Source organism: Tachysurus fulvidraco, chromosome 4 (genome assembly GCF_022655615.1).
Source record: "Tachysurus fulvidraco isolate hzauxx_2018 chromosome 4, HZAU_PFXX_2.0, whole genome shotgun sequence".
NCBI classification, from domain to species: domain Eukaryota; kingdom Metazoa; phylum Chordata; class Actinopteri; order Siluriformes; family Bagridae; genus Tachysurus; species Tachysurus fulvidraco.
The window spans coordinates 25,088,774-25,113,899 of NC_062521.1; the positions used below are offsets into that span (position 1 = coordinate 25,088,774).

At 40.6% G+C, this 25,126-nt stretch overlaps 2 protein-coding genes across 11 annotated transcripts in view; one reads left to right on the top strand and one right to left on the bottom strand.

Moving 5' to 3' along the window:
- il15 (interleukin 15) overlaps window positions 1-22,786 on the top strand; it is a 54,592-nt gene extending 31,806 nt beyond the window's left edge. The window contains exon 7 of one of the 2 annotated variants that reach the window (XM_027145925.2): window positions 22,315-22,786. The gene's annotated coding sequence lies outside the window, so the exon portion shown is untranslated. Of the gene's footprint in view, window positions 1-4,248; window positions 4,264-22,314 lie in introns of those variants that run through there. The other variant, XM_027145926.2, reaches the window with a different exon arrangement.
- inpp4b (inositol polyphosphate-4-phosphatase type II B) overlaps window positions 1-25,126 on the bottom strand; it is a 294,006-nt gene that overhangs the window by 17,430 nt on the left and 251,450 nt on the right. For all 9 annotated transcript variants that reach the window (XM_027145915.2, XM_027145914.2, XM_047812844.1 and 6 more), the window contains 4 exons: window positions 22,303-22,486; window positions 10,100-10,387; window positions 8,602-8,740; window positions 4,356-4,531 (listed from right to left, as the gene is read on the bottom strand). In XM_027145915.2, the coding sequence (XP_027001716.2) occupies window positions 4,356-4,531; window positions 8,602-8,740; window positions 10,100-10,387; window positions 22,303-22,486 (787 nt within the window). The remainder of the gene's footprint in view (window positions 1-4,355; window positions 4,532-8,601; window positions 8,741-10,099; window positions 10,388-22,302; window positions 22,487-25,126) is intronic.

A 25,126-nucleotide genomic window follows, 5' to 3' on the forward strand; every position in this document is an offset into this window, starting at 1 on the left:
AAGATGGAACGTGTAAATGTCTGATTGCTTGTGTCAGTTTCGTTCAGTCTGTTCAGTCAGATGCTTGGTGGTAGAATTGTTATTTGTTTAGGTTGAAATTTAAATTCAAATTCAAATCCAACTTATTTGTATAGCGCTTTTAACAATTTCTATGGTCACAAAGCAGCTTTACAGAAGTATGGAAACAGAAGAGAGAGAAAAAAAGAAATAATAATAATAATAATAATAATAATAATAATAATAATAATAATAATAATAATAATAATAATAATACATTCGTTAATAAATTAATATATACAATTAAAGTTTAAAATTAATTTAAAAATATTAACATAAAATTAAAAATAACATATATATTTATCCCTATCCCTAATGAGCAAGCCGGAGGCGACGACGGCAAGGAAAAACTCCCTGAGAGGACATGAGGAAGAAACCTTGAGAGGAACCAGACTCTTAAAGCTGAGCTTCTTCCACATACGTCTGCTATGCTGCATGTGTCGATACGTTCAGGCTCTTTATGCTTAAGAAAGGATTTATTAGTTCTGTCCAGGTTTTATTGACATTTTCAAAAGTAAGAATTACCCTAAATATCAGAAAGTATAAAGCATACTTTTATAGTTTAAGTATTTGGGATCATCCTTGTCGCTCTAGATAAGGGCGTCTGCTAAATGGAACCTATAAGGGATGTGGTAGCCTAGTGGTTAAAGGTGGGGTCTCCGTTGTTTGAAAGCCAATGCCGACATTTGAAATCACCAAAACAAACACGCCCCTAACCCAAACAGGTCCCACCCCTGTATTGATAGCTCCGCCCACACATACGTACGTAACCCAGGCAACTAATGGAAAGAAATGTGTCTTTATCATAGCTGAAGGGAAGAACAATACGATTGCAGATAAACAAACAAGCAAAAATGACACACAAGCATAATCATGTAAAGGACAAAGGCATATATTAGCTGTGTAACAAAGCAAAACCAACGTTACTCACCTATCGAGAAGGAAAAAAGCGCCTCGGCGTCTTAAGCAAAGTCGGTCACATATTCACAAATTAGAGTTTCCCGAGTCAGTAACTCCTGAGCTAAACGCAGTTACTACACAACCCGCGGTTGTAGCTGCGTCTCTACATTACTACGATATAAAAGAGGTGTTATTTATGTAGTAACAGCGTTTAGCTCAGGAGTTATTGACTCGGGAAACTCCAACCTGTGAATATGTGGCCAACTTCCTGCTCCTTCAGTTCTCTTCAGCGCTGGAAAGCTGATCCTATATTAACACGTCCTACTTCTTGTCTTATCGTAAGCCTTTCTTCACTTTCTCACTTTCCTCCATGTCAATGTTAAAACCGCTTTCTGCTAATGTCACACATGCGCACTGAACACTCTCTCCACCGCATATTGACAAGCCCCGCCCCTTTCTGCTCATTGGCTACATGTTTGTTTTGATTTTTGTAAATATCGCAGACCCCACCTTTAAGGTGCTAGACTACCAATTGGAAGGTTGTGAGTTCAATTCCCACGTCCACCAGGTTGCCACTGCTGGGCCCTTAACCTTCAATTGTATAAAATGAGATAAAATGTAAGTGGCTCTGGATAAGGGTTTCTGCTAAATGCAGAAAATGAAAGTGGAAATGTCTGGTGTGAGGTGAAGAGTAGTGTACAAGCAGGTTGGAGTCTTGTGTGTGTAACAGATGAGTGTCAGCAAGAATCAAAGAAAAAGTGTACAAGACAGTAGTAAGAGCAGCTACGCTGTATGGGTTAGAGACGGTAGCAGTGAGGAAAAGAGATGAGGATGTTGAGGTTCTCTTTAGGAGTGACGAGGATAGACAGGATTAGGAACGAGCACATCAGAGGGATTTGGGGTTTGGACATGTACAGAGGAAGGAAATGGTTATATTAGTAAAAGGATGTTGGAGATGGAGCTGCCAGATCACAGGTCCAGAGGAAGGAAAAAGAGGAGATATATGGATGTGTTGAATCAGGACATGAAGGTAACTGGTGAGAGAGCCGAGGATGCCAAAGATAGATTTAAGTGGGAACAGATGATTCCCTGTGGCAGGAAAGCAGAAAGAAGAAGAAGATAAAGCATGCTTTCAATTGTTATATCAAATCCAAAAAGTGCTGCGAATGAAGTTTTGCTCGTTCCCAGCTTTGGCAGACGTCCAAAGTTAAAACCCGAATCCCAAAAAATAATAGAACGTAGATAAATGTTTTACTCTTTTATTCACTAAATGAGCTCATTTTAAATTCAATGCCTGCTACAGGTCTCAAAAACGTTGGCACGGGGGCAATAAATGGCTGAAAAAGCAGGAAACTCTGAAAAGGTTCAGCTGGGAGAACATCTAGCAACTAACTAAGTTAAGTGATATCAGGTCTGTAACATGAGTAGCTATAAAAGGCTCTCAGAAGTAAAGACAGACAGAGACTCTCTAATCTGTGAACGTGTGTGTAAAATGATTGTAGAATACTTTCAAAAAAAAACTTTAAAAATATTCTTCAACATATAATTACAAAGGCTTTGCAAATCTCATCATCTACAGTGCATAACATCATCAAAAGACTTAGAGAAACTGGAGAAATCTCTGTGTGTAAGGGACAAGGCCGAAGACCTTTATCGGATGCCCGTGGTCTTCGGGCCCTTAGATGACACTGCATCACTCATCGGCATGATTGCGTCAATGACATTAAACACAACCTGCCATGCCGCTTACAGATGCCAAGTAAAGCTACATTGTACAGAAGCGCCGCCGTGTCCTTTGGGCCGAGGCTCATTTATGTTGGATTGTTTCAAAGAGAAGAAGTGTTCAATGGTCAGACGAGTCCAAATTTAACACTCTTGTTGGAAATCATGGACACAGAAAATCATCTCAGGGCTAAAGAGGAGGGAAACCTTAAAGCGTGTTATCAGCGTTCAGTTCAAAAGCCAGCAAAATGGTGGTATGTGGTGCATACTGTAAGTGCATAGGCTCTGGGCATCCTGCATGTTTTGGAAGGCACTATGAATGCTGAATGGTATATAAAGGTTTTAGAGCAACATGTGTTGACCCCCACACCAGACGATGTCTAATTCAGGGAAATATTCAGCATCTTGTTTATTTCAGCAGCAACGCAAAATTACATTTGTGACGTGACATACGGCTAAGTACGGTGACCCATACTCAGAATTCATTCTCTGCATTTAACCCATCCAAAGTGCACACACACAGCAGTGAACACACACACACACACACACACACCGTGAACACACAATCAGAGCAGCCATGTATGCTATGGGGGGGGTTCGGTGCCTTGCTCAAGCGCACCTCAGTCGTGGTATTGCCGGCCCGAGACTCGAACCCACAACCTTAGGGTTAGGAGTCAAACTCTCTAACCATTAGGCCACGGCTTCCCCGTTCTGCAGCTATTATAAGAGCATGGCTTTGTCATACTGTAGAAGAGTCAGGGTGCTGGACGCCTGCATCCCAGATCTTTCACCAGTAGAGAACGTTTGCCGCATCTTTATACGGAAAAAATGTCAACGAAGACCACAAACACTTCAGGCAAGAATAGGACCAGATTCCAAAACCAAAACTCCAAAAACTCCTAACCTTAATGTCCAGAATGCTACGCCATGTAAACATGCCTCTGTCCCAACTCTTTTTGAGACCTGCAGCAGGCATCGAATTCGAAGTGAGCTCATTCACCACTCAAACATTTGTTGTATGATTAAATTATGCCTCATTTCTCTAAAATGTCCCAACTTTTGTCACATAAAAAATGTCGCAACTTTTTCGGAACTTGTGCTGTAAAGAACATTCAGGTTGTTTAAATGCGCACAAGCTGGGGAACAAGAGGGCGGAAAAACACTGAGTTGCAACGAAACACTAGTTTAAGACTCTTACTGTTACTCACTTTGTGGAAAAATGTGCATTATGGAGATTATGAAATGATCTCAAATGATAATTTCCTGGCATTGTATTCGACGAGTGAGATATTGTAGGCTGTATTCCAGCTGTGGTAACTCTCACAGTGTGTTTTTTAATGTTTTAACACATGTGGTCTACATATTCTATACACTACATCTTCTTCTTCTTTTGGCTTATAAACAAAAAAAAACTTTGCTTTTCTTTTCAATTCAGTCATCATACTTAAATTAAGTCTGTACAATAGGACTGTTGGATAAACCTGTCTATTATTGGTTGATTGTAAAAAGACTAAAGACTTTAGAGGAGATGTGAACTCCATGTGATCGTTTGCATTGGTTTCCTGGCAGTTACGTGTTCATCCCGTGACATCGGTGCAGGAGGAACGTGTGCTGAAATGGAACATGGGTTAAGACCTGGCAGGGAGGAAAGGGAGGAAAGAATGTGTTGAGCTCACCGCTTGACTGAAAACTGTGTCACGTCTCTGTTGGAGCTGCAGGCCGGACGGAGTGCTGCACGCCGCCTCCTGGAGGAGAACAAAGCTCATCGACTTGCTCGCTCGGTCTGCCACCTCGTTTACACAGTCCTTCAACACCGCCACCAAAGGGCTGAGCTGCTCCCTCCAGTCTGCAGCTAACACACACACACACACACACACACACACACACACACACACACACACACATTTATTACCCAATTTTATTTATCCTATTTATTTATTTTTTAATTTACACGATAATATGTTTAAAACATCAGTCAGTTAAAAAAAAGTGATCACTTAAACTTCATGATTTATTTACATTTACAGCATTTAGCAGACTCCCTGATACAGAGTGACTTACATTTTATTTCATTTTTATACAACTGAGCAATTGAGGGTTAAGAGCCTTACTCAGGGGCCCAGCAGTGGCAGCTTGGTGAACGTAGGAATGGAACTCACAACCTTCCGATTGGTAGCCCAACACCTTAACCACTAGGCTAAAGGAGCAATTGAGGAATTGAGGGTTAAGGGCCTTGCTCAGGGGCCCAGCAGTGGCAGCTTGGTGAACGTAGGAATGGAACTCACAACCTTCCGATTGCACAACCTACCACACATCCCATGGTTTTGTGCTTTGCAAATGTTATGGTAAATAAAAACCCTGGATTCAAACTCACAACCTTCCGATTGGTAGTCTAAGTCCTTAAACACTCGGCTAAAGGCTACCACATGTCTGAAAAACTGTGCTAAATCAAATATGTGGACCTGATGATGTGCTGTGGTGAATAGCCGGGAAAACAACAACAACAACTTAATATGTCTAATTTACATTTATTTGACATATCTGTTCATTTTACTGAAAGAAATTTTAACTATATTTGCTATAATATAATATAATATAATATAATATAATATAATATAATATAATATAATATAATATAATATAATTAAATGTAAATAATGTAATTATATATAATGTCCTTTCTACATCAGTGGAATTGAGCAACCAAGAGCTCCTGAGGCACTAACAGGTCAGCGCAATTTCTGAGTTCATTACAGACTCAACACTAATGTTCACTGATGAAGGCCTGAGCACGAAGCTGACCGACACGATAACAGATCGTAGTCTCCGAGTGGACAGCAGTCTCATGGTTCACGGGCTGTCCGTGCAGACGTTATCATGCTGGAAGTAGACCTAATAAGATTATTTTGGCTAACAGATGTAGATTGTGGCAACCAGTGGATGCACGTAGTCCATAACACTCCTCACGTCCAACTGGTGTTAAATAGACATATATCATGAAAGCCGAAGTCTTCAGATGTTCACCGATGAAGACCTGAGCACGAAGATGACCAATGCGATGGCAGATTAAAGACGGCGTAGTGTGACTGTCTCCTGTTATCTGCTATTGTTGGGGAGAAATGCTGAGAAAGTTTACTTGGTTATTTGGTTGTTCCCATGGCTCTCATCGCTATGTCTTGTGTCTCCTTAAAGCGACGTGTCTGAGGGCTGAAGACATTTGGAGGACCTGCTGTATGACAGTTGGCTGAATAAAAGCACTTTAATATTCGATTTTCTTTTGAGAAATAGTGAGAGTTTCAGAGTTAATGCGCTTTTGATTCAAAACCATAAGCAAACTAAATGTGTTTACCTTAAACTTAAACAATGTGGTTATATATTTTATTTAATTATTATTATTATTATTATTTGCCTGAAGCTAAAAGCAGGAGGATTAAATAGTGACAGAAGTAAAAACTCTAGCAGGTAAGATCATGCAGTCAGGTCCAGCAATATTTGGGCATATTACAAGGTTGTTGGCTAAAATACATCGATTACTTAATGAATATGAGCTCAAACTTTGATTTGAGGAAAAATTCTTCCTAGATTTCTAGATATCTGTTTTACGGACTTTTATTTTACTTCTAGTAGGCTAGGGAAAAACATTATGAAAACTTATGAAATACTGCAAATTCAGAGTGTCTGCTTTAATAAAGTGTCATATTTAATCACCACTGTGGAGTAGGATGTGATAAAGTCGTCCAATGATAAACACATAAAAACAGGAGGCAAGTGCTATTATTAGGCCTGCTTGGCTTTCCTGCAGATGGCCACCGGATGGCATCATTGCCTAACAGCAGAGAGAGGCAGTGTTTACTCGTTCATGATGAACACGTCTCTAATCACACCTCATTGCTTGAGTTCAAGCTCTCGCTTTTCACTACCCTCAATTACATTTCTCCCCCGTTGACAGCTAATGTCATCAGGGCCATTACTAGAGTGTCTCGGCTCCGTCGCACCTCCACGGAGGTGCTAATAAACCTGCTGTCTTATCTCCCTGCCTGACAGAACGTGTGTGGATCAAATACGCCCCAGCAAATAAGAATGTTGGACCTTCTAGTCTTCAAATGTTCACTGATGAAGACCTGAGCACGAAGCTGACCAACACGATGGCAGATCATAGTCTCTAACCGAACAGCGGTCTCATGGTTCACGGGCTGTCCGTGCAGACGTTATCATGCTGGAAGACATTATAAGATTATTTAGGCGAACGGACATAGATCGTGGCAACCAGTGGACGCACGTAGTCCATAACACTCCTCGTGACCAAATACTGCAGGGCGGATGGGAATGTTGGACCTTCTACTGACCTCCGGCTTATAGAGGTGGAGAACGTGCGAATCCATAGTAAGATAAACATTTATTTGATTTGTAATTTTGCAGTTTCTTTAACATGTCATATCATTTTACAGAGTCTGGCATGTATTAGTATGTACACCCTGTTAGAGAGAGAGAGAGAGAGAGAGAGAGAGAGAGAGAGAGAGAGAGAGAGAGAGAGAGAGAGAGAGAGAGAGAGTTAAAGAATGACAGCTGTACACTTCTGATGAATGACTGAACACACAGTGGGGGAGTAAGAAGGAGGGGGAGAGAGAGAGAGAGAGAGAGAGAGAGAGAGAGAGAGAGAGAGAGAGAGAGAGAGAGAGAGAGAGAGAGAGAGAGACGAGGCAAGAAAGACAGACAGACCTACAGTATGAACAGAGAGAAAGAGAGATGAGGCCAAGAAGACAGATAGTCAGAGAGAGAGAGAGGGGGGGGGGTCTTTATGGTCTGTGAAACACCAACACAGACAGACAAAAAAGAGAGAGAGCAAGACTGACAGAAATGGAAAGAGAGAAAGAGAGAGAGAGAAATAGAGAGAGATAGAGAGAGAGAGAGAGAAAGAGAGAGAGAGAGAGAGAGAGAGAGAGAGAGAGAGAGAGAGAGAGAGAGAGAGAGAGAGAGAGAGAGAGATTTTATGGTCTGTGAAACACTAACACAGACCAAGATAGACAGACAAGATAGAGAGAGAGCAAGACTGACAGAAATGGATAGAGAGAGAGAGAGAGAGAGAGAGAGCTAAAGAGAGAGAGAGAGAGAGAGAGAGAGAGAGAGAGAGAGAGAGAGAGAGAGAGGAGAGAGAGAGAGATTTTATGGTCTGTGAAACACTAACACAGACAAAGATAGACAGAGCAAGACTGACAGAAATGGAGAGAGAGAGAGAGAGAGAGAGAGAGAGGGAGAGAGAGAAGAGAGAAGAGAGAAGAGAGGAAGAACGTGTGATATGAACAGAAAAGCATCACAGTGGTCCTTGCATTCAAAAACAAAAAAAGTGTGCACTTTAATGCCTTTGTTGCGTCCACACACACCTTCATTTCTCTAAATGTTCGTGTTTCAGCTTTAGTGCTGCTGCAGATACACTCAAAACCCATAAAGGCAGCTCGGGTTCCCAGCTGCCTCACAACATCCTCAGTAAAACATGAGCTAAGGCTCACAGGGGACGGCCAGAGAGATACTGTGGGCTGGAGAAGATACAGAGAACAGAGCAGTAATAACAGGGATGAAAGACTGCAGCCGGAGCTGAGCCGCGCTCATACAGAACATCTGCACGATGTCCTGTGCTACACTTCTCCTTCCTTCTAGCTTTAAAGTGCTTAAAAGTAACGGCACCTGCACGGACAGCCTGAATATGGCAGGTTAACCACCTCGCGTCACCATACCAGTGAATATGACACATGATAGTCAGTTCATCACTCACATGATCTGCTCTATATTTATACACACCTACTCTTATAATCCTTCCCTGACATCTGAACTGAATCGCTGATAAGAGACATGGACCGGATCTGAATAGAAGGCTTGTACGGTATGTTATAGGGTAATGAGCCGTGTGAAGGTTTGGTGTCTAACCTGGACTGTGGGAGGTGATGACATCAGCGAGCGCCTGGTCAGGCGTAGACTCCTGGTTGTTGTTGTCCTGCTCCTGTAGCTTATCCACCATGGCGATGATGCAGTTCAGTCCTTTTGCCACGTTGGCCCACACCCTGTCCTAGAGAGACCAGAGAGAGAGTCAGAGCTACACAGACATCACTGATGATGTCATCAGTCTCTCACGAGACACTTCAGCTCATTTGGTACTTCTCCTTGGCCATGTTTGTAGTAAGATTCAAAGACAAGCTTGACAAGGTGTCTGTACACCTGCTCATCTTTATTTACGACCTCGTATTCAATACAGAGCTTGGAAACGTTACACCTGCTCTACAAAGCACAAGCTTAATAATAGCATAAGCGACATTTCCCCACGTGAACTTTCACCGCTTCAGCTCTGGTGAAAGCCTCACAGGATTATAGACTTTAATGGAGCTGATGTGAGAACGTTTGCCCTTCTCTCTTCCCTGCTTTCCACACCACACACAGTCCCTGGCTTCATTATGTTGTGTTTTTGTTGTCGTGTTGTGCTTTCTGCAGTCTCTCTCGCCCTTATACAGCAAGAGTAATTAGGCTTCCCAGTGCGATAAGTACAACAAACTACGTGCCTCCTTTGTTTCTCCCCCTTTATTGGAGACCATTTTCTTCCTTGTGTTTGCTTTTCCTATTTAATTTTTTTTTACTGAGCTGCACTGAAAAGAGTCATTTCATCACTGATTAGAGATTGTTGTCTTAGCTTCGCTGCTAATCTCCTGCTGTTAGCCGCAGCTATGACACCAATGGTGCACAAAAAAACACACACACACACACACACACACACACACACACACACACACACACACACACACACACACACACCTTTTATTACTATAAAATGAAAGTCTTTTGCTCTGTTTCTCTGTTCCATTTTCTGTACAATTATTCAAACTGAAACAGATTGTTGTCACAGGCATTTGTTCAACACACAGAGTGCTAAACATACTATAAACACACACACACACACACACACACACACACACACACACACACACACACACACACACACACACACACACACACACACATATATATAGACACACACATACATAAATATTTATACATACACACATATATATAGTATATATAATAGAGCAAATTTGCAAACTCAGTGTATGAAGAGCTCTTTCACTTCCTCACAGTGTTTAAGCCTTTTTAATGAATAATTTTCATGGTCATTTCTGCAGGTGAGCATCTGACTCGAGGCTCACATCCTTTCTCCATCTCCTGCTATTTATTTAGGAGATAAAACCTCCTTTTTTTTTGATGGACTCATACAGACCGTTTCTCCTTTTATCCTGAAACATTAAAACTGAAAACCTTAAATACTCGACATTTTGACATCAGCGATCCTACAAAGTCGAGTCCTTCTCGCAGGCACACAACAGATCAGTAGGATAGAACAGGAAAGAACAGAGACAAAGTAAGGAGTGTATATACTTGCCCATTCCTCCTCGTCATACTCCTTGTGTTGGGGAAGGTCTTGGGGTTTAAGAGGCTGACGAGCTTCATTTTTCGGGGGCGTCTGAGATCCGGAGACGTTGTTGCAGACGACGACGCTCGGCTCGCGGCTCTGGTTTTGGATCGGGGTCACGTCTGAGGTCACGCTTTGTGGTTGGGTCAGGTGTGTATCGGGATGGCTCTTGTTCATGTAACCAGGTCGTGCTGCGTGTAGCGCGAAGAGAGCGTTCTTCACCAACTCGTCCTTCAGAGAGTGCACGAACTGCTCCGTCTGAAAGACAACGACACGTGTGTTTAGCAGGAACATCTGACAATGACTCTGCGATTTTCCGACATGTCATTAATGTGAACTAAAGAGTCAGTAGAGTGTGAGAACATCCAAGAACCCACTAAACTTCGCAAACACACACACACACTTCAGAAGAAATGAATCACAGAGAGAGAGAGAGAGAGAGAGAGAGAGAGAGAGAGAGAGAGAGAGAGAGAGAGAGAGAGAGAGAGTGGATGAAAAGAAAGATGGTAAAGATAGAGATGAGCTGCTACTTTTTCTTAGAGCTAGAGAACAACAGCAAGCAACTCAACTGCTGCTGAGCGAGAGGCTGCAGTACAGAGAGAGACAGAACATAGCGGAGAGGTAGAGAAAAGGAGGTAGGAGGTCAATTTACAGGCTACATGATAGAAACAGATGATGACTCGAGCTACGAATTCCTGATCATTGCAAGAGGTCTTGGGAATGGTGGAGTTAGGTCACACACACACACACACACACAGAGAGAGAGAGAGAGAGAGAGAGAGAGAGAGAGAGAGAGAGAGAGAGAGAGAGAGAGAGAGACAGACAGAGATGAAAACACTAACACTAACAGACAAAGATAGACAGATGTGTGAGATGTGTGTGTGTGTGTGTGTGTGTGTGTGTTTGTACGTAAGCATGTGAATGCTTATAAGTGTGTGTGTGCGCATGCAAGAGTGTGTGCAAGGGCACATGTGAGTGTTTGTGTGTGTTTGTGCGCATGTGTGAGTACAAGCACGCATGTCTGTGTGTGTGTGCGTGTGTTTGCACGTGTGTGTGTTTGCACGTGTGTGTGAGATATGTACTCTATAAGCTAAGAATTACACGTATATAGAAGATTCATGCAGCTCATGACAGGGACAAAGTTCCAATCACACCTCACTTTTTCAGGGACAGAAGAACTCACTTATTAATAACATAAAACTGAAGCACTTTGGCAGCTGGGAAGTGCCACTACGAGTCGGTTATTTCACCAGTTTGATTGATTCTATTAACCACAGGATGCTCAGTGTGTAATGATGCGTCGACTGTCTCATTTCCATCTCTTTATAATTCCATAAATCATGTAGAACTTTCAGAAAACAGGTTCGTTTCTGTTGTCACTTATATTATAGCAGCTAAAAACAGTCATTCTCTCTTCAAAAAAAAAAACAACATTATTATTAATGAGACACCGCATGCACTGTATTTACTCCTGAAATCAGTCGTTCGGGTGAATTGTTTTCATTGGGTTGTCTTCAGTTGTTTAGGGAAACCGAACAAAGTCGCCACAGGGATCGGCTGTGAAAAATCAGAACATTTCTCCATCTAACGGACGAAATGAAAAACAGTTAAACTGTTGAAAGATAAACTTATGATACTAAGTCATTAAAGTGACGTGACATACGGCTAAGTACGGTGACCCATACTCAGAATTCGTTCTCGGCATTTAACCCATCCAAAGTGCACACACACAGCAGTGAACACACACACACAGCAGTGAACACACACACAAACTGTGAACACACACCCGGAGCAGTGGGCAGCCATTTATGCTGCGGTGCCCGGGGAGCAGTTGGGGGGTTCCTTGCTCAAGGGCACCTCGGTCGTGGTATTGCCGGCCCCAGACTAGAACCCACAACCTTAGGGTTATTAGTCAGACTCTCTAACCATTAAGCCATGACTTCCCCATGTATATTATGTATATGATGTTCGTGTATATTAAACTAGCTGCCATGAGTTAAGCTTCTATTCTTTTACAATTTCATGCTTCATTCTTCAAACAAATCGACGTGTTCTAGGCATCGAAAAAAAAAAAAAAATTCCCAGTTATTTTGCTTGAGACAATGAAATTGTGTCCATTAATAAAAAAAAATCTGGTGAGATATGAGAGATTTGACTTTGCCAATCTGACGGCGAAATAAGAGCAATATGAGCGAGAACGTCGACCTGCGTAGCGTCGGACCAAACCTGGACCTGCTTATATTTCAAGAGTTACGTGAAACTCGCAAATAATAATAATAATAATAATAATAATAATAATAATAATAATAATAATAATAATAATAATAACCTTTATTTTCTATAGCGCCTTTAAAAGAACATCTCAAAGTGCTTTACAAAGGCAAAAATAAAAACAAGTAAAATTCTGTACAGACATAATATAAGGATTCAAATTAAAGCAACACAATAGACTATAAAATAAGCACTATGTAAAATTACAAATTAGTCAAATTAAAAGCTACCCTAAAAAAATGAGTTTTAAGTTGAGATTTAAAAGTACCAAGAGATGTTGCTTGCCTTATCTCAGTTGGTAAAGAATTCCACAGTTTTGGAGCTAGTAAAGAGAAGGCCCTATCTCCCATCGATTTTAAACGAGTTAAAGGAACAGTTAAAAGACCCGTTTCAGAAGAGCGAAGGTCGCAAGATGGAATATATGGAATTAAAAGCTCAGTCAGATATTGAGGAGCGAACCCATGTAAGGCCTTGTAGGTGAGCATCAGAATCTTAAAAATCAACCCCAAACCTAACGAGGAGCCAATGCCAAAGTAGCCAAAGGAGATCGATTGTGTGTATCGTGCGGTCGGTCGAACACTTGCTCTTTAACTCTCTCATTTTACAAGCGCAACGACGATGGACTTTTTCCGCCTCGCGCTCGATCGATCGCTTAATAAGTCATTGATCTAATTCTCCCGAAGCTTATCACGGTCATTTCTGTTTAATCAGTTTAAGGCTGAAATGAACTTTCTGAATTCAATCAAATCAATCAATCAATCAATCAATCAAATTTTATTTATAGAGCACCTTACAACAACCAAAAGGAGCACAAGGTGCTTTCCAGTAAAACAACAATAGACAATAAAATATAAGAACACAATGAATATAAATTAGCAGTTGAATCAGAAAAGCTTGTATGGATAAATGAGTTTTCAACTGCGATTTAAAAACACTCAGCACAGTGATACATCGCATGTGTGCTGGAAGTGCGTTCGACAGCTTTGGTCCCTGGACGGCAAATGACCGGCCTCCAAAATGTTTATATTTATACTTGGGAGTGACCAGAGAGGTATGTCCAGAGGAGCGGAGAGATCTAGCTGGTTGTTAGACCTTTATTAATTCGGCAAGGTAGGCCGAGGCCAGACCATTGATGACCATGAACACAAACAGCAGGACCTTATACTCCACTCTAAACCGCACCGGAAGCCAGTGAAGCTAGTGGAGGACAGGGATGTTAGAGAGGTGTTAGAGAGAAGACGTGCTGCCACGTTTTGTACCGTTTGGAGCCGATTGAGAAGTGATTGATTAAGTCCATTGTAGAGAGCATTACTCGAGCTGATGAAGGCTTGTATAGCTTTTTCAAGGTCAGCTTGGGACAAGAATGATTTGACCTTGCTGAGGAGTCGTAGCTGGTAAAAGCTCACCTTCACTACTGCACTGATCTGTTTATCGAAGTGCATCCTTTTGTCAAAAATAACACCCAGGTTACGCACGGTAGGTGCAAACAGGTGTTAGAGGACCAAAACTAAGAGAACTGCTGGGTGAATGTGAGTTAAACAGGATGTACTCAGTCTTTTCTTCATTCAGATGAAGGAAGTTCTGGATTATTATGAGCCTGAAATTCCATATATAATATTTTTGATAAGATGATGAATTCACAATGGCAAATTCTCAAAATTTACGACATCCAAAGCGGTATGACGGTTAGAAGACTTTTTTTTTCACATACCACATACCATGACACATACCTGATACAGCTTGTGTGAAAGGAACGATGGTGCGAAGGAACAGCGAGCGAGTTAAAGCCGCAGGATCGGTAAAGAACGACGCTGCTGGAATTTAAAAACGTGGAAGTAAAGGAAATTTCTCAGTGTTGTGTTTTGAAGGAAGATTAAATTCTGTTGCCGTGATTTCACCCGAGGTGTAATTTGAAACGGTTGTGTTGGGTTTTTATGTCTACTATTCATCACGAATAACGATCCAATTTATCACCTTTAGGATCAGGATTGGAGCTGGTTAGGGATTATCTGAATCTAAATGCAGGAGGATCTGCACCCAGGATGCATTTAAAACGTGGTGAGATCTGATCAGTATTCAGACCTGAAAGGTTTTTTTTTAGCCAGCGGGAAGATGAATGTAAATAAGGAAATCTGTCTCTTCAACATACATCGATTAGAGTACATCATAACCAGTGTTGTGCTAGTTACTAAGAAATAGTAACTACTTACAGTGACTAGTTACTTCATTCAAAAAGTAACTCAATTACGTTATTGATTACTTACACCAAAAAGGAACACGTTACTGTTAAAAGAAACTTTTTAGTTACAGTATTTTCCGCGCCATAAGACGCACCGGATTATAAGGCGCAGTCTCAATTACGGGCTCTATTTCTGTACTTAACCCATACATAAGGCGCACCGTATTATAAGGCGCATGCTAAAACATACGGTCCACAGAAAAAGGTAACAGAAGCAAAACAGTTGAACTTCATTCTACTATTTAACAACACACACATTATTTTTTAATCAATCTTCTCCCACAAATCCATCAAAGTCCTCATCTAGTGTGTCTTCCTAACTTGGCGCAGTACATTTTCTTGCTTCCTCCACTTCCGAACCATAGATACATTGATGTTGAATACTTTCAGCTGCTCTATTCCCATTTACAACCATGTAACTGTAGCCTGTAGTTTGTATTGTGCCTCGTAAGCATCTGATTTTTATTGGCGGATGGCAAACCAATTTAAGGTGCATTTACCGCCACCTACTGGACTGGAGTGTGGAGCGCATAATGATTAGGAAGAAACAAATGTTGTTTTGCAACATACCGGTAGTATACCTACCGGAGGCGTGGCGGAGGTAAGCGTACGTACTGTACGTATTACGTAATGTTCTCTGATTGGTTTATCGCTGCCAGCGTACGTAGTGTATGTATTACGTCCCTGTGGCAGCGGGAAATGGTCCGACAGTCAATTGAGCCGATCGCTTACCAAAGTCACACAACATTTTTACAGATTTTTGGAGCTCAGTGCACACATAAGGCGCACGGACGATTTTTGAGAAGGCTTTTTTGATTTAAGGCTTTTAGGTGCGCCTTATAGTGCGGAAAATACTGTACTTTTTAAAAAAACGTTCTTTAATGTTCTCATTAATGCCCTTTTATGCGTTATGGTCTATACCAGGGGTCGGCAACCCGCTGCTCCGGAGCCGCAAGTGGCTCTTTCATCCCTCTGCTGCGGCTCCCTGTAGATTTGGAAAATAAATATTTAATTTAGTTTTTTTTTTATTTTTGTTAGTTAGTTTAAAAAAATGTAATTCTAAATTCTAAGATCATGATGCTCTTGTAACATTAAAATAAACCGTGTTTAATTTTTTATTTTTTTTTGGTCGCTCAAAATATCTGGGAAAGATTTAACGCAACATCCAATGAAAAAAAGCGAGGGGTTGGAGATGTCATGCTTGCCTGTCTTCAAAACTTGAGAGCCCTGGTCATGAATACGAAGGACTCAATTATACATTAAACATTTTATTTGAAAGTAACCTTCAACCCAGCGTTTTTTTCTTAAGGTTAGTTCAAACTGTTCAAAATATTTTTGTTTGCCTGCAGAAATAAAATTGCGTTTACTCGGTAGCAGTTCATCGATTTCAAAAATGCAACACACTACAGTTTTTTTTTCTCTATACTTTCCATAAAGGTTAAAAAACGATATATGCAGTGTTATCTTTATTTTAGATGTCAAAAGAATTTTGTGGCTCCCTGTGGTATTTTTTCTGTGGCTCTTTGAGTGTTTAAGGTTGCCGACCCCTGGTCTATACAAACACAAAACCAGACATCCCAGGTATCCCGGATGTTCCGGGAGTCTCCCGCATATCGATAGCGGCTCACAAATTATTTACAATCTCTCGGAATCTAGAGCGAGCCAGCAAGAGCATGCATGCGCGACAGAGACCAGTATTCAAGTATGTGCTCCAAACTTTGTAGCGCACGGCAGACAGGGAGGGGGCCAATCCTGATTGGCCTGTTTCGGTAAGTCAACCAATCAATTGTCAGTGTGGGCGGGCAATAGCCCATGTGTTTCAGAATTACTGCTGACATACTTGAATAAACGGAGACACGCCCACAGCGCGTCTTCTTCGTGTTTACAGGTTGGCATCCACCAATCCTACAATGCGTCGCTGCTGTAAACAGGTTAGCCAAAATTAATTAATTTAAAAAAGTAACGAGTAACGCACCATATAGTAATGGTAACGGAATTACTTTATTTAAAAAAGTAACGCGTTAGAGTATTAGTTGCTGTCAAAAGTAACGGCGTTACCGTAACGCGTTACTGCCCAACACTGATCATAACCCATGTGGAGGTTGGTGTATGAGTGCTAAAGTTGGATGATCTGAGAAGGAAAATTCTGCATCTTTGATTAACCAGTCATACGGAAACGATTAATAAACAACAAGATGCAGAGCACACAGATTTCTAATCTGATTTAATCCGACTAAACCTGAGATGTAAATGAAAAACTCGATTAAGAGGCAAGAAACGATAGAGTTTATGTTTATGTTTACTGCAGTCATTGCAAAAGTATTTATACCCGCTGAACTTTTCCAGATTTTGTCACGTTACAACCGCAAACAAAAAAAAATCTATGTTATTGGATTTTATGTGATAGACCAACACAAAGTGGCACATAATTGTGAAGTGAAAGGAAAATGATAAATGGTGTCCGAAATCCTTTGCAAATAAATATCTGTAAATTTGTGGTGTGTATTTGTATTCAGCCTCTTGGAGTCGATGCTTTGGAGAACCACCTTTCTTTGCATTTTAGCTCAAGACCGATCAGATTGAATTAAACAGATTCTCGACTGGATTTAGGTCTGGACTTTGAATGGGCCATTCTAGACCTAAACCATTTCTTTGTAGCTCTGGCTGTATGTTTTGGGTTGCTATCCTGCTGGAAGGTGAACCTCTGGTCCAGTCTCAAGTCTTTGGCAGACTCTAACAGGTTTTCATCTAAGATTGCCCTGTATTTAAGCTCCATCCATCTTCCCATCACCTCTGACCAGCATCTCTGTCCATGCTGAAGAAAAGCATCCCCACAACACGATTCTGCCACCACCATGTTTCACAGTGGGGATGGTGTGTTCAAGGTGATGTGCAGTGTTCAATTTCGGTCTCATCTGACCAGAGCACTTTCATCCACATAGCTTGAATGTGTCTCAAACTGCAAATGGGATTTTTTTATGGCTTTCTATCACCAATGACTGTCTTCCATAAAGGCCAGATTTGTGGAGTGCACAAGTAATAGTTGTCCTCCCACCTGAGTTGTGGATCTCTGTAGCTCCTCCATGGGCCTCTTGGCTGCGTCTGTGATTAATGCTCGGTTTAGTTGGACGGACATGTCTTGCTAGGTTTGCGGTTGTGCCATTTTTTTCCCCCTGTTTGCAAACAATGGATTGTACAGTGCTTCGTAAAATGTTCATGGCTTAGGATATTGTTTTATAACCTAATCCAGCTTTAGACTTCTCCACAGCTTTATCCCTGTCCTGGATGCTCTTTTCCTTGGTCTTCATGATGCTGTTCGTTCACTAATGTTCTCTAACAAACTGCTAAGGGCTTCACAGAACAGCTGTATTTATACTGTGACTATATTTACTAATTAGGGGCTGAATATAAATACACACCACACTTTTCAGATATTTATTTGTAAAAAAAAAAAAAAAAAAAAAAGCAAACACCATTTATCAGTTTCCTTCCACTTCACAATTATGTGCCACTTTGTGTTGGTCTATGACATAAAATACATTTTTGTTTGTGGTTATAACGTGACAAAATGTGGAAAAGCTCAGTAGATATGAATACTTCTGCAAGCCACTGTAAATACTAGAATAAATAAATAAAATAAATAAATGCAGTAAATAAAGGAAAAAAAAAAAAAACATTCTTAACATTTCTATTCAGGACATTCGTCCTATTCAGATGGGATTCATTTGAAGGTGCGCCTCTGAGATTTTATTACTGTCCAAATCACAATGTACACTCATTTATTCATTCATTCATTCATCCATTCATTCATTCATTCATTCACTACCGCTTATCCGAAGTTCTCGGGTCACGGGGAGCCTGTGCCTATCTCAGGCGTCATCGGGCATCATGGCAGGATACACCCTGGACGGAGTGCCAACCCATCGCAGGGCACACACACACACTCTCATTCACTCACACACTACAAACAATTTTCCAGAGATGCCAATCAACCTACCATGCATGTCTTTGGACAGGGGGAGGAAACCGGAGTACCCGGAGGAAACCCCCGAGGCACGGGGAGAACATGCAAACTCCACACACACAAGGGGAGGCGGGAATCGAACCCCCAACCCTGGAGGTGTGAGGCGAACATGCTAACCACTAAGGGAGCAAAGGGAGCATTAATTTATTTAGTTTTTTGACCGAATCTGAGATATCCGGTGATCAGTCGCATTTGGGCAAACACGCGTGTTGTGATTCTGCACAAACTTGTTGCCCTTCATTTGGATTAACTACGTACTTTTTGCCGTACTTAGTCCCCTAGCCAACATATAACATATAACTCCGTGGCTACACTGAAGCTCATTAGCAGAAGAAAGAAAATAAAATCAATCAGAAGAGCGTGAAAGTGCAGGCTGATTAAAGAGGCTATTATAACGTCAGCTACAGGTTTAAAGATGCTTTGTATTCGCAAAGGGCCACAATATCACACAACGTGTAGTTTAGAGATAAATGAATGAGCAGTTGTATCACTGTAAGTTACTTAATCACCTAATTAAACGATAAACACTCACTATCGGATGAAGACGTGTGGCATAATTATACCGCGTTCACAGACAAAGCTAACCGGCAGAAACTCATCCCTAATTGCACTCTGAAACTGAGAGGAGACTCGAGATGAAACTAATCCCGTCTTGATAAAGCTTTTCTATGTCGTTGAGGCACCTTGAGCCTCAGGACCAACTTCACTGCTGAGAATCTACAATTCTCCGGAACTGCACTGGAACATTGAACACCGTTCTTTCAGATGATCTTTTTTTAAACTGTGTTTTACATTTACGACATTTGAAAGACGAACTTATATTTATCTCAACTGTGCAGTGCAGGATTAAGGGACTTACTCAAGGGCCAAGGAACTCACAAGCTTCGGATATATAGAAGTCCATCATCTTCCACTAAAAATTCCATAGCATGTGATTAACTGTACATCATTTTCATCCTCATTAAACAAGTCAGTGAGCCCTCTTGGACTGTGGATGGGGCGGAGTCTTCCTATAAGAGACCACGCCCATTTATCGCTTCACTCTAAGCGCACAAGTGAAGTCGACCTATGCAAGATGATTATTGAATAAACAGCACCTAGAGAATAACAGAGGGAATGTGTGTGTGTGTGTGTGTGTGTGTGTGTGTGTGTGTGTGTGTGTGTGTGTGTGTGTGTATGTGTGTGTGTGTGTGTGTTTTCATCCATGTAAGATTATAAAATCAAAGGTTTCTCTTTTACACATACACACCCACACCCACACCCACACCCGCACCCACCCACCCACACACACACACACACACACGCACACACACACACACACACAGGAGGTCTGATGTTTCAATCAGTCTCTGCTAGCCGTGGCGGTGGATACTGTTTGGACTCCCATCTCTAATCAAGGTGGAGAAGAGCAATGACAGCGAGAATGTACCAATTAAAGCAGCTGATTGGCTGTTATTCCGCTGAGGCGAAAACAATCTCATCGTAGCAGATTGCGTACTGACAGCACCAGATGTAATTCATTAATTACACTGATAAAACACCAAAGCCTCCGATCTGGCAACCGTGCATGCCCTGCCTTTGTTAGGATTTGGCACAGAAAAGAGACGGCCATTTGCACGCGTGCTAGGGGCTTGTGAATTAAAACGAAATTGTTACAATCTCTTTCACTAGCTATAGGGCACGGTTTACAAAGAGACACAAATTGGACACAGCAGCTCTTTAATCAAAACATTTAAAAGCAGATGATTACTGATTTGACTCTGAACGGAGGAAGGAATTGTTGCACCGTGTGTGACATCGCTCTGGTGTGTGCTTGTGTAAATGCTGTGTGTTTACAATGCAAAGAAGGGCATCGATTTTGGAGACAGGTCTCGAAAACACAAGCATTTTTTTTTAATGTTGTTGACTTTTCTCAACATATATATTTTATTTGGATTCCACCGAAGGTTCAATGATTCTTACATCATTCTTATAAAAGTTACGAGAGAAAAAGCACACTGTTATCATTTGGTGAAAAAGTTGTGACTTGTTGGGGAAAAGGTGCGGAAAGAATAAAAAACGTCAATTTATTTATATAACTAAAGACATTAATAATGTAACTTAGGTCAGAAAAGTGTTAATAGGTCTATCTGAGGCACAAAAGTGCAAGAAGAAGAATCAGGACTTAATGGCAGCATGTAAAGCCCTTCCCTACAAACAGGAAAAAAAAACCTATTCAGACATTTGACCCTGAAGTGACCTTGATTGTTTGGATCGATTTCAAAATCAAATCAGTCCAGCTGCTTGTTGCAAAGTTACTTCCATATAAATCATACAAACATTTAACCACTCTATGTTGAGAAATCGCACATGCGAGGATCTCAGACACCCATCCCACCCTGGACACCATCTGTTTGACCTTCTACCCTCTGGCAGATGCTTCAGGTCCATCACATCATGCACAAACAGACAGACTCAGGAACAGTTTCTACCACAGAAACCAGCCATTAGAAAACTGAACTCCAAAAAACACCATCAATAAATGTTAAGAACTATTTGCAATACACACACTCATGTCTACACATTTCATAGACTCTCACCTTCTATCTATCTATCTATCTATCTATCTATCTATCTATCTATCTATCTATCTATCTATCTATCTATCTATCTATCTATCTATTCATTCATTCCTGACAATAAATCTGTATTACCTCAACTAAATAGTATTTTATCGGATCACTTATGTTAATGTTTATACTATATGTAGTATATTACCTTTTTATGCACCATAAGGACTGACAAATAATTTTGTTGTATGATCTATCTATCTATCTATCTATCTATCTATCTATCTATCTATCTATCTATCTATCTATCTATCTATCTATCTATCTATCTATCTATCTATCTATCTATCTATCTATCTACCTACCTACCTACCTACCTACCTACCTACCTACCTATCCACCCATCCATACTAAAGGACCAAACACACTAATAAAAACCAACAGCAATAAATTGGATTTGTGTTGTATAAACAAAGTAATACATGTATAAATGTATAAACATAGTAACTAATTAACTAGCATCTACAGTTGTTGTTGTCCTTTACTTGGCTGCCCTCTGTTCGGAGTGATATGAACCTGGGTCTTAGCTATGAGATCCCGCTGGTCCACCAGAGAAGCTAACATCTAGAGTAATACTAATGAACAATAAACTGCTAGCGTGTTTTTACTAGCATCGATAACGTCAGCCTGCTGATTAATCTGAGAGAATAAATAATACATTCTGTTCATTTTTGCAGATAAAGTAAAACGATTAGCCCTCACATGGGAGGTGACCTATTGACAGGAACCATTAAAGTATCCAATTGGTTACTTCTAATTGGTTGCTTGTACATAAAGTTTTTCTCTGTTTTCTTTAGAAAAAAAATTTGAGGAAAAAACAAATTTCATTGTAGAAAGCACCTTCTGAAGATTTACAATACTCTTTAACTGTTAAAATAATTAAAAATATCTGAGATGTTCTATCAGATAATCACATAAGAATATGAGATGCCAGAATCTGATACACATCCATTAATAATGTAAATATTGCCAGTCTAGCACTTTAAACTTTATTGGCTGCTATAACCTACTACTGAAAACGGGTCCTCACCTTTTCTTCCAGACTCTTGAGAGCATCCCGAAGGCTGTGGCTGCTGCGTTGCTGGGCCTGCTGGAGCAGGTGCTCGGCCAAGCTGCAGATCAGCGGCTGAAGATGCGACACCAAGCTCAGGATCTCTCTGGCCTTGGCTGTGTGCTCTGGAGAGTAGTAGATGCACTGATATGCCGTGCTGTAGCTGTGCAGAAGAAACAGAGGATGAGAAGCCAGCAGAACAAACAACTCCCTCTTACACACACAACACACACCAAACACACACTCAAACAACCAACCAACCAACAAACCAAACAAGCCAACAAACTATCTAGCCAACAAGCCAACCAACCAAATCAACAAATAAGCCACTTAACAAGCCAACCAATCAACAAACCAATGAACAAACAAATCAAAAAGAAAACCAAACAACAAACAAGCCAACCAACAAACCAACAAACAAGCCAACCGACAAAACAACCAACATGCCAATAAACAAGTCAAGCAGCAAAACAACAAACCAGCCAACCAAACCACCTAACAAGCTAACCATCAAACCAAGTATACAAACCAAGCAAACCAAACAACGAATAAAATAAGCAACAAACCAACCAACAAGCCAAATAAAAAACAACCAAACAACCAAACCAACAATCACGACAACTAACAAACCAACAAACAAACCAGGCAAACCAACCAACCAAACCAACAAACAAGTCAGCCAGCAAACAAGCCAAACAAACAAGCCAACAATCAACCAACCAAACATCAAACAAGCCAACCAACAAACCACGCAAACCAACCAACAAACAAGCCAACAATCCAAACAACCAAGCAAACCAACAAACAAACACAGACACACAGGCAGTGGTGACTCAAATGGTTAATGTGCTTAGTTACTGATCAGAAGGTTTTGGTTTCAAGTCCAATTTCCATAAAGCTGCCACTGTTGGGACCTTGGGCAAAGGCACGTAATCCTTCCTACTCTAGGGGCCCTATATCATGGCGGACCCCAACATCTTAACAAGCTTGGATATGTGATAAAAAACTTCACGTATTTTTATAACTCTATAAATGTTATTCAAAATCATGAATATGTAAGCACAGAGAAACAAGACAGGCTATGGAGCTGACCTACGGAGGACAGAGCCGAATCGATATGAAGACTGCAGCTCCAAACCGCTATAATTTTATCTAATCGATAGTCGCCCACTAGCTTCGTGCATTGTGCCTGTAAATTCATCGTGGCTGATTTCATAGCTAATTTAAGTCACTTAAACGAGTCAAATATGACATAAGGTGAGGCAAGACGTCCAATCGGTTTCCTCATTATCCATTACAAGCAAATTGAGCAGTTTTGCTGCAGGAAGTGTATATTAATGATCAGCGTTAAAGGCCATTGAATAGTTCTCCAGTGTAGAGTCACAGCATGCTCAATGTGCACAGCTTTACAGAGAGACTAGCTGAAATTCTATAAGACAGATTCGTTTGTTTCTATTCATCTTCAAAGAACAAAAAAAAAATGCCGTGTTTGACTGGGAATACGAGCAGGGTTCCTGTTAGCTGTGGACATTTTTGGACATGCGGAAATCGACGTTAAATAATATTTCATGCGTATTGAATTCTTCCTGGATGTCAATGAAACACATGTAGCGTGAACTTCAACATCAGCTCAGTATAACTTCCATTTATTTTTTTTTATCTTACATAAACTGTATATAATATTAAAGCTTATTATTCACTATTAACATGTTAGCAACTGAAAAAAGAGAACAACCGTTCATACGTTTATTATTTTCAATTAATAATATTTGAAAATGTAAAGCCTGAAGAAATTGACAAAAATAAAATAGATAATTAGTTGAAGTTAAAGTGCTTAATTGGGTCTTTACACAAAATACACAAAAAAGGGATTGATGATGGTTGGTGCAGAAGTCTCAAGTAAAGAAACTAGTGTAGCACATAATACAACTGGCATTATTGTATTATTAAGAATAAGATTAAAAATTATATTCAAAATTTTTTTTTAAATGAACACTGGCTGCAAGTTGTGAGGAAAAGCACAGAAGCTCTTCTTTGAGAAAGTCTTCACATTCGTTAAGTACATCGGTTCATCTATCCAACTCTGTCATGTCGAACCAGAATAATTTTCATCAAAGCCTTATGCATAAAAATGTTCAAGGACCGAGCTATAAAAGGGTCTTCAGATATAAAATGTCATATCCATCAAACACTAGTCATTCATTAGCTTGGAAATACATAGCTTCGTGTTGTCATTATTATCAAAGACGTTGAAACCACACAAAGCTGTTGGGTTTAAAAAGATGACTCCATATGCTGGCCACAAATTCCATTCAGCTTCTCTAATAAAAAGTCCAATTAGGCTGGGATTCGTCGAGTCCTGAGGACAAATCAAGATTTGAATGTTTCCCACACACCTGATCCAGCTGGAAAGGGGTTTGCTAATGAGCTGATGAGTTAGATCAGATGTGAAGAGTAGAGGAAACACAGTTCAGGGTTATGAGGAAGGGCAAAATCATGACCTGGAGAAAACAATGAACAGGACAAAGTAGCGGCAAAGTGGACCCAAAACCTGAGGCCATGGTGGAGAAAAAAAAACACCAGAGCCTTTATTAATTGAAAACATGGCTAAATGCTATGGGGCAAAAAAAAAAACAACAACAACAAAAAACTGCCTCCTTCTTGAGATGCTCTAAAAAGCAAAAAAGAAGGCAATTATAAATCAAAACTACTGAAAACTTTTTCTCCCAAGACAATTATGCACTCAAAGTTATTTTTGGATGGAAGTGCTACTCTGTAAAACCTGCGGGGGTGTTAGAAGCTT